The following is a 17500-nucleotide window of genomic DNA, read 5'->3' as shown; positions in this document are numbered from 1 at the left end:
AAAATACAGTTGTAAAAAAACTACAGTAATTTATGTAGCCCAACAGAAAGTGATGCCTTGGTATACAGAGTATCTAAAAACTTCATTATTAGATATTTATGAAGATTTAAACTTTAATTAACTGTGAGTTATGGAAATTGATCTGGATATTTACTTCATAGGATACTTGATGGGTTCTGATTAAAGAAATGAAGAGTAGAGTTTCATGTTCCTTTCTCAAAAATCTATTGCTATAAAAATAACAAATTATAGCAATTTGAAAGGAAAACATGAATATGAAAACCAAGGTGGAAGTATAGCTACAAACATTTAATCCAAATATTTCAGTGCATTATTTTTATTTTTCTTGATAGATTTTCTGTCTATTTTTTTTTTCACCTGTTTAGACATTGTAACATTTTTGGCTTTCTGCCCTTGCTATTAAGAAATCTCAACCTCCAAGTAGATAAATGCACTACAGTGATGGAAAATCATATAAAAAGCAGACACACAATTATACAAAGTTTCTGAATAATAGCAAAACAGAATATAATGAGCTGCACTCATTTCAAATTAGAATTAATTGTAATAATTGACAATTAATTATGTACAGTTTCAATAAATGGCTACTGACTCTTGTGAACGACATCAATCAGTATCCCTGGTCTCTTACAACTTAAAAAATTCTGGAAACTGTTAAACACCTTGGTTATATTTTGTATTCTTCATTGTTATATTATTTCAAAAATAATAAAATACTTTTATCTTATTTTATTAGTGTTTTATATTCACATTTGAGGGAAAGAAGTAGTATGTCTCCCAAATTTTAAACATAAAAATCTTTGTGTTTCACATTGTAAATATAAAATGTGAAGTGGTAAAAAGAAAAGTTAGGCAAAGTGAATATAATTTATGAAACTAGATCCTCTGTAATCGTACCTTCTAGAGATAATCATAGTTACGTGTTTGTTTATTCTGAAACGCACAATTATTTTTTGTAACATTGGGATCACACTGTGAACAATGTTCTATAATGTATATTTTGCTCATTAAACATATTGTGCAATATATTTCCATATCAGTAGTTATGTACCTACCTTATTTTAACAGTATTCCATTGTATGCATGTACATAATTTAGGTTAAAAATTTTCCGTGAGGGGCGCCTGGGTGGCAGAGCGGTTAAGCGTCTGCCTTCGGCTCAGGGCGTGATCCCGGCGTTATGGGATCGAGCCCCACGTCAGGCTCCTCTGCTGTGAGCCTGCTTCTTCCTCTCCCACTCCCCCTGCTTGTGTTCCCTCTCTCGCTGGCTGTCTCTATCTCTGTCTTATAAATAAATAAAAAATCTTTAAAAAAAAAAAAAAAAAAAAAAATTTTCCGTGAGATACCCTTTAGTTGCATCTGTTTTACATTCCTATTATAAACAAGGCTGCAATAGTAAAACCCTGGTGCGTGCTTTTAATGCGTGTCATTAAGCATGTCTACAGGGTCATTTCCCAGAAATAATGTTGTTGGATGAAATGGTAGGTGTATTTTATAATTTTTTGCCAAAAGGGTATTAATAATAATTTACGCTCCTCCAACACTTTCATTTGTGTATGAAAGTTTACTCTGTCCTTAACTTACTAAATAGTGCCCCTCCTTTTTTATTTTTTCTAATTTAATAACTGGTATAAGTCATTGTTGTCAGTTTTTATCTGTGAAACCTCTGCTTATTAGCTATTGTGATCTTTTATGAAAGCTTGTGCCTTTGGAAACCTCGGTTTCAGAAACTTTTTTTTTTTTTTTTTGCTTTTCTTCTGCTCCTTCTTCCCTTAGTTCCACTTAAAAGAATTGAGTATTTTTGGGGCGCCTGGGTGGCACAGTGGTTGAGCTTCTGCCTTCGGCTCAGGGCGTGATCCCGGTGTTATGGGATCGAGCCCCACATCAGGCTCCTCCACTACGAGCCTGCTTCTGCCTCTCCCACTCCCCCTGCTTGTGTTCCCTCTCTCACTGGCTGTCTCTATCTCTGTCAAATAAATAAATAAAAAATATTAAAAAAAAAGAATTGAGTATTTTTAACTGAGGACAGAAGATAGAAAGATAGCTGGCAGCTACATCCTTTAAGTGTGGTCAGCACTTCAGCTAAACGTCCGCAATATTCACATGTTGGTCTTTGATAGAACTCCTCATCAGCGCATATCTAATGAGACTCTTCTTAATTTAGCCATCAGTTCTTGCCTTTTGTCCTGTGATTACATTTTAGAAGAACAATGAAATAAGCTGGCACTTTGGGCTGCAATCAACCAAGCAACCCAACATAGTATTTTGGAGGTCATATTAGTACATTTGAAGATTTATGGGATTATCAAGGTTAGTTTTTTTAAAGAGATGCTCTACCATATTTCTAAATAAGTATGATATTTCAGAAGTGATAGGAGCAAAGTGTTCAGTTCCATTTTGTCTTTATAATACATTGTAGTAACTACGCACTTTTAAATTAAAATACTAAGATATCAGTATTTGTTACCAGCGTTTGTGAATTGTTTCATTGCTAACTTGGGTTGCTGATTTAGGTGGCATCCATTCAGGGACCTGTTCACCTTATCCTTTCGAATCTAGGAGACACTACTGTTAACTTATGATCATGCTGAACCTGAGCTGACTTAGGTAGAGGTCTTCAGAAAAGGTAAAGGGCGCCTGGATGGCTCTATCGTTAAGCCTCTGCCTTCAGCTGAGGTCATGATCCCAGCGTTCTGGGATCGAGCCCCGCATCGGGCTCCCTGCTTAGTGGGAAGCCTGCTTCTCCCTCTCCCGCTCCCCCTGCTTGTGTTCCCTCTCTCGCTGTGTCTCTGTCAAATAAATAAATAAAATCTTTAAAAAAGAAACAAACAAACAAAAAGGTAAAAAAAAAATCAACATATAAAGTATAAAGTATGAGTAGCCATCGGTACTCTGGGCTAGCTCTGGGCTTTCCAAAAGAAAGTTAGTTGAGATTTTCCTGCATTCATTTTGTGCTTTGCGTTCATTTTGTAAAACATTTCCCTTACATCTCGGATGTGTGGGAGCATGAGAAAAGAAAAAGGGGGCAAACAGGTGACTGATGTGGAATAGGCAAGACTAACAGCTTGTGATTAAACTCTTAGAAAGAAATTCTTGAATTGCCTATAAAATTTCATCGCTCTTCTTGGTTCAGCTCACAAAAAAATAATTCAATAGAAAATTATGAAAATGTTATTTGTTTTCCCATGAATCCAAGCAGAGTATGCAGAGTTAAGAATGAACACATTTAAATACTAGACAAAATTGTTTTCATAGTCCTTTAATATCTCCCCATTCGAAGGAACATGATAGACTTAATTTTTAGTACTGGATATTCTAGGCTTCCATAACTTGAGTTGTTATTGATGTAGATATTTACATGAAAATATCACCCTGATTCTTCATGAAACTGTATTGTTAGCTTGTTACTTTTCATTCACAGTCTCAGTTGCTAAAACACTCTGTTTAGCTGCAATCATCAGGTTTACAGATTCAGGTATACAGTGAGCAGAAGAGACAGATGCATTTTAAATCAGCCAAGCTCCAATTTTTATGCAAATATTCTCCGAAATAAAAATCTAATTTTTAGGACTTTTTTTTGGTTAAGCAGTACCGTGCTTTCCTGGGAGCATAAGATTATGCTTTATGACTTGAAGTCATAAAGAGCTTTATTTTTTAAATAGAAGAATAATATCTACAAAGGATGTCTTATTATAGAATAATAAAAACTGTCCCTTCTGTGTTGTTGACCCTGGGGTCATTTTTCAAAATTATACTCTGTACATTTATCCCAGTGGTTATGTTATTTGTTTGCTTATTAAGAAATATTTTAAATATTTAAAGTCTGATGTAATTGGGAACTAAAGAGATTTACTCAGTAACCTTTAATCTATACCTGATAACTATTGAATATCCGATAACTATTAATAAGAACAATGTCGGATTCATATAAAGTCACAGACTGTTCTGAAATCTACGATTCTGCTTTAGAGTAGCATTATCATTATTATAATTATTATTATCTGTAAAGTGGGTTTTTTGACTTCTACAGATTTGTAAAATACGTATTTCTATATTTTCAATGGCTCTAAATACTATAAGTATCTCAGGGCAGGATCATAAATGTCACTTTGGTTAAGTCCTCTATGTGTCTTAAGTCTTCATGAAACTCTTCACTCCACCAATAGCATGACCAAGAACAGATACCTTTAAAGTTTTACCCATCTCTTTGACTGACAGATGAAGGGGGAGACAGATCACACATTCTGCATACTGAGTCCCTCCAAGTTACCAGAATTTCATGTCGGCATGGACCCTAGTCCCTGCTTTTATTAGACTACTGAATGTATTAGAAACTTGGAGGACTACAGACTGTCTTTTTCTTCCTCTGAAGAAAGCCCGAACGCTCATCCAACTGATTCCAATGAGCTACAGAAGTCTCTACCACTTATATTAAGTGGTTGCTAGTTTCATAGGTATCATATTAATTTGTCCCTTTATATGACTTGTTTTCTCAGAGACTGGCAATTTTAATTTATTTTTATAGAGTTGATCACCAAGTAGCCACTGAATAAATCCAGATTGATGAGAAAGCCATTTTAAACCTGACTTTCCACCCTTTCCCCCAAATCTCTTAGCATAATGAAACATTATGACAAATAGGACTTTTAAACAAAGAATGTGACAATTCATTGAGTTAGGTAATATACCTTTCTGTCTCTCTCAGAATTTATCATCTTGTGACATTTCCTCTTTCCATAATGCATACCACAGTCACCAAATAAAACAGATGAACCATGTTTTCTGGGATAAGAAAAAATGCTTTTATGTGGCCTCTGCCAGAAATTATCTCCATTTAACTCATATCTGGGTTTGCAGTGACGTGGAGGAAAGACAAAATCAAGATTAGAAGCACGGGACTGGGGGTGCCTGGGTGGCTCAGTTGGTTGTGTCTGCCTTCCGCTCAGGTCATGGTCCCAGGGTCCTGGGATCGAGTCCCCCCCCCCCCCTTGCAGGGCAGCTTCACTGCTCAGCAGGAAGTCTGCTTCTCCCTCTGCCTCTGCCCCTCCCTCCACTGGAGCGCGTGCGCTCCCTCTCTCTTTTCCTCTCTCTCAAGTAAATAAATAAAATCTTAAAAAAAAAAAAAAAAAAAAAAAAAAAGAAGAAGCATGGGACTGTTTGTTTCCCTCACATCTAATAAGCGAGATGCTCAGTGGACAAGTTCTGGGAAATTAATAGGTAAATATTTGGCCAAAGGCAAGTCAATTGCAAAGATGCAGTTGCTGATAAGTTAGGCGATGCATAGCAGTGACCAAGAATTTGGGTTCTGGCACGAACTGCCTAGTTCAAATCCTAGATCCGCCTCTTGTTATCATAACCTGTTTCCATTTATATAAAGTAGGAATAAAGCTAATAGTGCCTATCTCATGGAGTGACTATGTGGATTAAATGAGTTAATCCTCAATAAATGCTAGCTACTACTTTTCTGAATAATTTGAATTTGTTTAAAATTCCAGTATGTCTTATCTCATTTGATCTTCATAATATTGTTGGTGATATTTGTCCTAGTTAACAGAGACATGGAGAGAAAAAAGATACATTCAAATTTACAAAGTCAGTAAATGTAATTTTTTTATAGTTCACTTCTCTTTGGAGGAATGCCGAGACATTCCTTCCATTCCAATCTCCACCCAAGCTCTTGACCCTGATTCTACAACTTGTCTGAAATTATAGATAAAAAGTTTATATTCCACTTAAAAGAAGTAAGAAGTCTTTGAGGGGGGAAAACAAAAAGAGTTCCCTACCTCTAAAAGCTCATTTGAAGGCTAAAGTGGGCTTCTTGATACTGCTTATTTTAGGGGTGAGTTGAATATCAATAAGTCCTGTTATCAACAAGTTCCATAAGGATTTCTTTCCCTTAAAAATACTTGAAGCAAGTGCAATGATGTTGTAAAATATTTGCCTTACTTTTATAAAATTGGCATCTTTATATCGGATGGGTTGCCTCAGGGAGCACATCTTGCCAAACATGCAATACTGTAAGGGTTTGTTTGTTTGTTTGTTTCCTAATCCAATTTCTTATTTGAAAACCGAATATACATGTCTAGGATTTTTTATAGGGTTTCTTGTTGTGGCACCCAAGTGTTTTGCATTCATCAAATCAGTGGAGAGCTAAACCCTGCAGCGCTGAATGGGGCTAAATCTAATAAAAACAAAGCCATTCTGCCTTCTATAAATACATTCACAGAGAGTATTGTCATATATAAACTAAACTTGCCTAAACTAAGATTTAGAAAGGAAACTTTTATAAATATTAAGACTCATAAGCTTTGTCCTGGTTGATGCAGTCTGCTAATTTTTATGCATGTTTAAATGCATGCTTGAAAAGGCTACACATGTCCAGTTGCATCTTTTTACGTGTGGTTTCATTAACCGCTTATGTTTTCAGATGATTTTTTTCAGAGCCATTTCAGAGTCCAAGAAAACTGTGTGTAGCCTTCATCATCAGAACTAGCACTAATTTAGCCCAAATATTGACAATCTGGTTTGTATCAGGCAGTTTCTTAGTTATGTTTTATGGGCAGAGTGTGCATTTCCAGCCACACTATCTCTAAAATAGTTTCTCTAAACCTGGTGGTCAGGTTGTGGTAGATCAGGAGAGTTTTATCACTTACATTGCTTAGAATTGCTGGTTTAGGGTTATAATAAAATGTCGACTGAGTATTAGAAGATTGCATTATTGGTTTTAAGTCATCTAGAGACAACGCACTTCCTACTGCCTACACTGGTTGGGAGTTTATTACCCCATCCTTGATACTCCACTGACCAACACTAGGGGAGGAATGAATGAAAGAGAAATGCATGTTCATGTTAAGGGTGAACTGTCTCTTCTGACCCAACAGAGGAAGGGATTAATATGAACCAGGAGAGGATGATGTGGATTGCTCAGGGGATTTGTCCTCCAGAGCTTTGGGGTTTTATTTGTATTAATTAGAGGACTTCTTCAATGTAGCGATTACCTGTTTATCATTTGAGAAAACTAGGGCTTAGAGACTTGGAAATTTTGCAGAGGAGTCAACTAGCTAGCTAGTTGTGATTCTGGGTTTCTGACTCCAGTCTATGATTCAGAAGTTCAAAATCTTTCTGCTAGGGATGATTACCTCTTCAGTATCTGCCTCGCTTTAAATGGGATTGTTGGATGGTGCTTGCATTTTGTTTGCTTGGGGTGATGGTTTATTTGTTTATTTTGATTATGTCACTTGTAAGGTATTTTCTAAACCAGTGATTGAAAAAAGTTTGGCCATCTTGCATACCTTCCTTGATAGGAAGCTCTTGAACTACGAGGCCTTGTGAAGTTGTACTTAGGAACATTCATACTGTGTTTAAAAAAAAAAAAACAACAACAACTGAAATCAATCTTCAAAGCCCAGAGAAGGCACAAAGGTTTGGTAATTGATGCAAACTAGATTTAGTAAGGACTAAGAATATTAGTGTAAATAGTTGAAGAACCACATTGTTGTTCTCATTACCTTTTATTCTGACTTTTGACATTTCACTGAGCTATCAGAAATCCAGACTGTTTGGAAGGATAGAAAAGAAAACAAGGCAGGAGTCAAAGCTTACAATTATTTCATGCCAAGGGATTTTGTTTGAGGAAGTACCCAGATAACACCTCTAAGAAGGTGAGATCATTTTTGCTGCAGTTTTGGGTTGGACAGGTTGAGACTTTAGCCACTGGTGTGAAAGGAAGGAAATCAGACGTGGGAGGGTCAGGTTCTCAGAAATAACCTGAAACTCTGGTAGTTCCAGAAATTTGATAAGCACCGCACACTCCAGTTTTCAAAGAAGTATGCTAACTCAGATCCCAAAAAGCTAGCATCAATAATGGTGATAACAAGCATAACAAGTGCTTATTGAGTGCCAACTAAAGGACAGGTGCTTGTCCTCAAAACAACAATCCAAGGAAGGTTTTATTATCCAAAACTTGTTATAAAGGAGCTGCGGGGAGGTTCAGTAGCTTTTCCAAGATCACGTTGCAAGTAGGTGAAAGTTTATATTTGGATCTGCATTTGTGTACCTCAAAGCTTGCCATCACTCTAGATCTCATTTGCTGAGGGCAGGTAATCCTGTGAGTAGTTTATGACCGTGGGAAGCAGGAATTTTGAAGATGCAGCAAAATTTGGAAGGACGCGGTTGTCTTTGTTGTCATTTAGGTTGTTGAACTACCTATAAGAGAAAGAGGAAAGGTAAGAAAGGAATGGGTTTAATATTTGGCCCATGGTGAGCTAGGGGTAGGAAAGACCCCAGCTCGGGGTAGCTAGTTAATGGTGCCTGAGGCAAGTGAACCAGGGATTCAGCGTAGATTCCAGAGCCAAAGTGAGAACAAGACTGCATGTCAGTATCTCAAGGAAGAAGCACAGTCTTGGTGCCGGTATGGCAAGAATAAGAGGAATCTTGGAGCTAAGTGGGGCGTTTCAATTTCATTTAAAGGTTCTAAATTCCAACAGCTAGTGGATCTGAACCTGAGTTTGTCAAGATTGATTTAAAGAAGGGTGGCTGACAGTTCATGTCTCATACTGATAATGTTCAGTTTGTGCAGCTGAACAGAATTTGAAATTGGGAAGAAAGCAAAATAGTCCTTCTGCACACCCCCATCACAGTTGTTAGTTTTGAATAATTAACTCATAATGACAGCCAGAAAGACGTTGTCTAAGATGGGATTACTGTGTGTGTGTGTGTGTGTGTGTGTGTGTGTGTGTGTGTGTGCGTGTGTGTGCGTGTGGATACGCAGCCATAAGTGTAGTGTTCTCTGACGTACACATACAAACTTGTTTTCTATGGATCTTTGCTGTGCTAGTTAAATCTTCCATCTTGACATCTTATTTGTCGTTTACAGCTTTTGGAAAGGTGGCAGAGTAAAATAAGGACATTTTCCAACTATATATTTTAGCAGTACTAGGACATATGCATTGGGAAGTCTCATGAGACGTTACTACTAACTAATGAAATTTGGCAGGCATGCCTTTTTATACTCGAAAATATAATACTCCTATCTGGGTTTCCTGAAATTCTGCTCCTTCTTGTCTGCTTCTAAAATGCAAAATGACAACTAAAGTAACACTTCCTAAGCAGAATGTTTCAAGGATTTATATGTGATCATTTTATGAATATTCTGCCAGGAGTCATCTTGTGTGAATTCAGATTTTTTACTTTGATGCGTGATTGATTTTTTTTCTTCTAACATTAGGCTTCATGCAATATTAAAGAATGAAAAAGGATAACAGGATTACCAATGAAGATGTTTGGTTTGGTTTACTTTTATGACACAAATCATTTATCAACGTCTACAAGAAATCTGTCTTATAGCCTAAAGTTATAGTATTGCTAGCAACTTTCTTTAAAACTTGTATTAGTGGGGCGCCTGGGTGGCTCAGTTGGTTAAGCATTGACTCCTGATTTCGGGTCAGGTCGTGAGCTCAGGGTTGTGAGATCAAGCCCCATGTCAGGCTCTGCACTGGGTGTGGAGTCTGCTTAAGATTCTCTCTCTGCCCCACCCTCTTCGCCACCCCTGCTTGTGCACACATGCACTCTCTCTCTCTCAAAAAACAACAACAACAACAACAACAATGCAAACAAAAAGCTTCTGTGTTAATATTTTTAAAATAATGTAGAATGTGACACTTGGTATAGTAAGGATACATTATAATATGAATGGAAACTTGGGAATCATGGGAATGAATAAGCTGTTACCCACAGTAGATGCACGGTTGAGTTTTAGGTTACGCTATTGATTATGAATTCAATGGTAAACTACTGTGCTATTTTTGTCATTGCTTTTAACAGTAGAAAGCTGGGATTATAAGCTCTAGAGGTTCAAGGATAGTTTTTGGTTTGCTCCTGTTTTCTTAACACAGTGCTTGGCAATCAGAAGATGCTCAATAAATGTTGATGTAATTTTTTAAATGGAAAAACCCAAATGGTATGATAAGAGACTCCCCCTCTCTTTCTTTTTTCCTTCCTTCTTTCCTTCCTTGCTTCCTTCTTTTTTCCCTTTTTTAAAATTTTCTCCTTTTTTTTAACACTTCATGATTTTTTTGGCACCTAATCCACTTGGTTTTGTAATTTAGTTTATTTAGCTAGCTAGACATTTTGTTAGCTAGAGGTTTCAGTAAGGCAGTTTAATAATAAATATCTCTTTTTTTTTTCTTATGTATAGTATAGTTCTTTAGCTGGTAGCCATGCCTTTTCCTTATAGTTTTGCTAGGCAGAACTTTGGCTTTGAAGGACCATTGTATCTCTGATAATTGAAGTTTTTAATCTGCAACTAATGTTTCTAAGAAGTTGGTGGTTATGATACACATCTTGGGCTATCCTGGAGAACATATTAGAAGCAATCATAAAAAATGAATTCATTCACCCGATAAATACAGTGAGGTTCCAATATTGGCAAAGCATTGTGCAGACCCTGTTGCAAGAGACAGTTGATTCAAGACAAGGTATCTATCCCTCCAACCTAAGGGAGATCGAACCGAAGACTCAGTTCCTAAATTGGCCTTTGTAATGTGCTAAAACATATGTTCTTAAAGCTCGGAGTTTTCATTTTTAAAGAGGTGTCATTTGGAAAAAATAATATAAAAAGGCATTTGTACTGATAATTTTATGATTTATATATTTAACAACATACTAGATACAAGGGCTCATTTGCCCAAGCACAAGAATGTGCCCTGGCATTCTTATCACTAAGGATATTTGTATAGTATCATTTTTATGTTTGTGACATAATAATTACTATCTTTTATTATGTTATTATAGTCAAGCAGTTTACAAGTATTTAACAGTAGAAATAGAGTAGTATGGAGTTTCTGAATATGGTCTTTGAGGTTAGATGTGAATTCAAATTTCAATACTGGCATTTATTACTCATGTCAAAAGTTATTAAGTTTTGTGAGCATAGATTTCCTTGTCTATAAAAGGAGAATAATAGTATCTTTTAAAAAATTATTATGAAGTTAGTTGATAAAAGCTATGTAAAAGCACATTTTATATGCTTATAATACATTATATATAGTGTGTTACATATATAAATATATAGAGATATATACAATATTTCATTTAGTTTTTCTGTTCGTGTTATTTATGTGTACAGGCATCTGACCTTGAGAATTTTGAACTTGACTAATGTCAGCAACTGAGTTGCTAGAATTCAAACCCTGTGCTTTCAGATTCAGAAGCTGTACCCTTTCTGATACACCTTACTGCCCGTGTCACAGTTACCTCTGTCCTTAGCAGTAGAATGACGAAGCAATGTGCCAATGGTGACTGTTCTTTTCAATTCCTCAAAGGGATTTATTATCTCAAAATGTTCTCCCAAATGTCTCATTATATTCTTTTTCGAAAAGTTTTTAACTCCTTTTGGTTCATACTGGTTAGTGGTATGCTCCAAATTAGCCTATATTCCTAGCCTATAAACCTAATTTCTACTGTGAGGAAAAAATTACCTTATAGCTATAAAGAGAATCTATATTAGTTTTTATTAAGTGTAAAGCACAAAAGGTTGCTCATTCCTTAGGAAAAAAAAAAAGTGTGAATTTGTTTCAATACCTGAATAGTATTTAGGGATTTTAAAACTGAATTTTTAGAAAAAGAAGGAAATATTACTATAAATTGTACTAAGAGAACTACGAGGGACCCTATGCTGTAGTACCCATCATTGTCATCATCATCATCAACACCATTTAAACAGCAGTTCCAAACTTTGAAGTGTTAAGTAAGTTGTGCAATGTGCCAAAAGTAATTTGTTTCTAAAGATAAGGTGATTTATAGTATTTATGTTTTCAAATGACTTACTTTTTAAATTATTTTTTAAATTAGGTGTCATTGCAGGTTATCCCAGTAATCATATTATTGTTGCTTATTTGTAGTTTTTTTGCTTTCTTTGGTAAGAAAGAGGTGGAATTACATATACGAGTAGGAGATGTATCCAAATGAGTGAATTTTTTATGCAAATGCCAACTCTTTCGTTTCTGTCAGAAAATAAAAAAGAAGATAAGAGAGCTAACCCAGTAAAATAATTTTGAGTAACTACCATGTGCTGAAAATTTATGTTATATATGACCAATATCATCTATATAAATATTTATCTGTCTATAAATTCACACACACAGGAATGCTGTGAGTACTGACGAATAGATCAGTACCTGAAATACTTCATTTCTAAAGAAAGCAGAAGAAAATCCTGTGTGTTCAGGTTTGTGAAAAGAATTAGTTTAAGGAATGATATTATTAGAGATGATTTTAGCTGTGCCACACTTCTAAGGGTATAATGATTCAACAATGACTACAGAATGGTTTTAAAGCAAATTGATAGTAAATGCTGATATTGGAGACTGGCAAATCATTATTTGCAGTTTGACTTCTTTATTATGAGCCCCCTCATTTAGTTATTGTGTTTCTAAATAGGAGCTGTTTTTATTCCTGAGCTATTTACATTCCAAAATCTAAAATAATTCTTATTTTACAATTGTATGATTGTAAAGGTCTTTTGCCCAGTTTTTACCTTTTAAAACTGCCTATCCTGATGCTATTCAGTGTGTACTGAATATCCCTGCTGAAAATAACATTAAGGAAATTTAATGATGTTAAAAAATTTGATGACACAAATGGAAATCAAACTCTTTTCTTTGAGATAATTAATTATTCTTATTTACTTGTATTCTAGAACGCAAATCAATTTCACAGTGGCTATTGATTTTACAGCATCAAATGGTGAGTATTATGACTATCGCTAGTATAAAATATCAGCAATTAATTGAAATATAAAGATTTATTTTATGAGGTTAGATATTTTATTCCTATATATACATCTGAAGTGTGTCATATAAAATTCAGGTCATTTTTCCTTTCTCTTTACTATTATGAAATAGATATACAAATGACTAGAAGAAATACACCAAAAAAATGCCTAATAGCCCCATTCAAATTTATTAAATATTGAATGATTATAATTTTTGTTTCAGATATTTTTAAAAAGAAAATCTGAGATCTAGTTAAGCCCATTGTGTCCTTTGGCCCCATTTCTTTGACCCTCCCTTCGTCTTCATACAAAACTATAATGCTGAAGTGTGTTGAATTATCTTCATTTTATAGTACTTTTGTGTGTGTTAATATACATAAATGTAATTCAAATACATGTGCTTTATGCAACTCACTTCATTTTTACTTGACTATTTTTAGGAATTACTTGGTTCAACACATTTATATTTAATTTGGGGGGATTATCATATAATATGCCATGTATAGGTATTCATAATTTGTTTATCAAACATTTCAAGAAAGAAAAGATAATGAACTTTTAAAATTTTATTTTGAAGTAACTTTGTATGAAACAGATCATTTGAATTGAGTTATTATGTATCATAAGAACATAAATCTCATTATTTAATTTTTACCAGAACTTGCCATCAGTTATATTTATCTAGCTTTTTTTCCCCAGATTACTTATTGTGCATATGGCTCTCACATTATTTTCTCTTTACCTCACATTTCTCACACTTTGAGTCACATTTCACAAAATAATAGAATTTTTAGGGAAGGAAGAGCCTTAGAGATCACTTACTCCAATTGTCCTCTAATACAAATGAGGAAACTCATATCCAGAAAATCATTTTACTAACTACATCTTGGCTTGTTAACACTAGAATTAAGAACAGAGATGAGTAGATCAAAATCTAATTTAACTCACCTTTGGTTACATGTTAAGTATATTCTCCAATACTTTGACTTCAAGTTAATTATTTTTATTCATGTCTTTTATTCAGTAAAATATGAAACATAGAAATAAAATCTGAAGCCTAAATGGTTTAAGATACTAGCTTTTGTTCACTGATGAATATTAGCACAACTAGAAAAACAAGAATCTATTGAAAATAAGACACAAACTCCTGAAACTGACTTAAAAAGACATAGACAATATGAATAGACCTATAATAAGAGATTGAATTCATAAAAAAAAAAAAAAACTATCCACAAAGCTTACAGGTAAGTTTCACTGGTGAATTCTACCAAATATTTAAAGAATTCAACTCTTCCAAACTCCTCCAAAAAAGAGAAGAGGAGAGAATACTTCCCAACTCAATTTATGAGGTTAGTATTACCTTGATACCAAAACTAGACAAAGAAAAGAATAACTAAAGATCAATATTTTTTATGGATATGGATATAACAGTCCTCAACAAAACACTACCAAACTGAACCCAGCAACATATAAAGAAAATTATACACCCTGAGAAAGTAAAATTTATTTTAGGAATGCAAGGTTGGCTTAATATTCAAAAATCACATAACTTACCATGTCAACAGAAGAAAATGTAAAAATCACATGGTCCTGTCATTCGGTGCAGAAAAAAGCATTTGGCAAAGTCCAACACATTTTCAGAGTAAAAGCACTTCACAAACTTGGAATAGAAGCTGACTTTCTAACCTTATGAAGGGAGTATTTGAAAAACCCATATCTAACATACCTTAATTCATTCTGCCTAAAATGAGAAATAGGGCAAGGATGTTTGCTTTTGCCACTTCTATTCAACATTGTAATGGAAGTTGTAGTGAAAGCAATTAGTCAAGAAAAAGAAATAAAAAATATCCAGATTGGAAAGGAGGAAGTAAAACTATTTCTTTTTACAGATGACAAAGTCATATATATAAAAAAATCCCAAAGAATTCACTAAAAATCTATTAAAACTAACAAATGAGCTTAGCAAGATTGAAGGATAAAATATCGATATATGAAAACCAGGTCTTTTTCTATACACTTCCAGTTTGTTAACTGGAACTGAAATTAAGAAAATTCCATTTATAGTAGTATCAAAAGGAATATAATACTTTAGAATAAATTTAACAAAGTAAGTACAAACTTTATACTCTACAAAGTATATTCTGAAAAAAATTCTTAAAAGAATTTAAAGATCTAAATAAGTGGAAAAATATCTCATTTCCATGGATTGGAAAATTCAACTGTTAAGAGGGCAGCATTTCTCAAAGCAGTCAACAGATTTAAGGCAATCTCATTGAAAACCTGAAAGGCCTGTTTTGCATAAATGGATACCCCAGAAATTCATATGGACCCAGAAGAGCCAAAGCAGACTTAAAAAGAGAGAACAAAGTGGGAATATTCATACTTCCCATTTTTGAAACTTACTGCAAAGGAACAGTAACCAAGAAAGCATGGTGCTAGTGTAAAGATAGATACATAGTTCCATGAAACAGAATGGAGATTCCAGAAATAAACCCATGAGTCTAAATTTAACTGTTTTGAGAAGGGTACCAAGACAATTCAATGGGGAAAGAATAGTCTTTTCAACAAACAAAGCTGGGACAACAGGATAGCTGTCTATAAATGATTAAAGTTGGACTTTTTCCTCATATCAACAACAAAATTAGCACAAAATAGATCAAAAACCTAAATATAAGGGCTAAAATTATAAACTATTAGATGAAAACATAGCTATACACCTTTATGACCTTGGATTTGGCACTTGATTCTTAAATGTGACACAAAAACATAAGCAACAAAAGCAAATAAGTAAATAAATTGAAGTCTATCAAAATCAAAACCTTTTTATGCTTCACAGAACACTTAACTAAGTGAAAAGATAAACCCCAGAATGTGAAAAAATATTAGCAAATCATAAATCTCACAGGGGACTTGTATCCTAGAATGTATAAAGAACTCTTATAATTCAATAAAAAGACAATCCAATTTAAAAATGGGCAAAGGATCTGAATAGACATTGCTCCACAGAAGATGTACAAATGATTGATGAATAAGCACATGAAAAGCTACTTAGCAAATGTAGGCATCAGGAAATGCAAATCAAGACCATAATGAGATACCATGTCACACCCACTAGAATGGCTATCATCCAAAGATGACAGGTGTTGGTGAGGATGTGGAGAAACTGGAAGCCTCATGCACTGTGTGTGAGAATGTAAAGTGGTACAGCCACCTGGGAGAATACATTGGCAGTTCTTCAAGTTGTTAAACATAGAGCAACCATATGACCCAGCAATTCTACCCCTAGACATATATACAAGAAAGATGAAAACGTATGTCTGTACAAAAACTTGTACACAAAAGATGATAGCAGCATAAGCCATAATGTGGAAACAATCCAAATATCCCTCAACTAATAAATGGATTTTAAAGGTAGTATATTCATACAGGAGAATACTATTCAGCAATAAACAGGGATAAAATATGAAGTACTGATACATGCTATGACATAAATAAACCTGAAATCATTATGCTCAGTGAAAGAAGCTAGTCACAGAAGACCATGTATTATGTTTATTTATGTGTAATGTCCAGAATGAGCAAATTAATAGAGATGGAAAGATTGATCATTGTTTAGAGCTGGGTTGGATGGAATGATAAGGGAAGGATAGTGAATAGGTACAGGGTTTCTTTTTGAGGTGATAAAAATGTTCCAAAATTGGAGTGATGGTTGTACTTAACTGTGAATACATTAAAAATCACTGAATTGTACATTTTAAATGGTTAAATTGTAAGTTATGTCTTATTATATCTCAATAAAGCTTTTTAAAAAAGAGTGTAGTCGAATGTGATTTTTTTTTTATAAAGGCATATTGTACTTCTAAAACAAAATCAGATATAAGTTTGATGATATCCAGTGTTTAAAATATTGCAAAATCCTTAAGTATAGAGTTCTAGCTATGAATAAGGGCTATGGGCTCTGATTGCCTAGATTTATATTCTAGTTTTATCAACTTTTACTGTGTGATTAGGAGTAAATTATTTAATCTGAAAAATGGGAATAATAAAGAAGTACCTGTGTCATAGGTTTGTTGAAATGTTAAGAAAGACATGAAGTAAGGTGTTTAAACATGTTAGATTCCATGCTATTATAATTATGGATAGTAGTTGGGTCCTAATGGGATCAGCTTACCACAAGTTCGTTCTTCATATGCATTGTTATGGATACAGAGGTGGTACAAACATGGTCCCAGACTCATGGAATGGACAGTCACTGTGGCAGATTTTTAATTGCCATATTTTGTGGTGCAGAGCACAAGAGTCCTAAAAGTAGGAGAGAAAAGACAATAAGAGTTGGAATAAGCAAGGAAGGCTTTCTGGAGCAAGTAAAACACAAACTGGACAGGAATAAAGTCACTTCCAGGACAGGGTGGCAACTTGAGAGAAATAGGAAGGAAGATATCAGTGATACAGTGAAGAGATGGTCTGATGAAGATGCTAGAAAGAGACAAGCAACATCTTTGCATGGGTGGGATCCAGCCCTGCTATGCATGATAGGCGAAGATGTTTAGACATGCTAGGGTATGAGTGATATTTGTATCTTAATTTTAAGTTACAGTTTTCTTAATAAAATAGACTTTGTTGACATATTGCAGCCATTGGGTAGCAATTCTTATATTTGAGAGTTATGTTAACTAACCACTTAGTCAAGTAATGATATTGCTCCCCT

General features: G+C 34.5%; 1 protein-coding gene across 1 annotated transcript in view; it reads left to right on the top strand.

Annotated features, from left to right (window-relative positions):
• Nucleotides 1-17500, top strand: part of CPNE8 (copine 8) — a 209653-nt gene that overhangs the window by 154676 nt on the left and 37477 nt on the right. Inside the window, exon 14 of the mRNA XM_002929624.4 lies at nt 12718-12764. Coding sequence (XP_002929670.2) covers nt 12718-12764 — 47 coding nt within the window. The remainder of the gene's footprint in view (nt 1-12717; nt 12765-17500) is intronic.

Source organism: Ailuropoda melanoleuca, chromosome 16, assembly GCF_002007445.2.
Source record: "Ailuropoda melanoleuca isolate Jingjing chromosome 16, ASM200744v2, whole genome shotgun sequence".
NCBI classification, from domain to species: Eukaryota; Metazoa; Chordata; class Mammalia; order Carnivora; family Ursidae; genus Ailuropoda; species Ailuropoda melanoleuca.
Note: the sequence above shows the minus strand (reverse complement) of the source record. Positions and strands in the feature narration are given on the sequence as shown.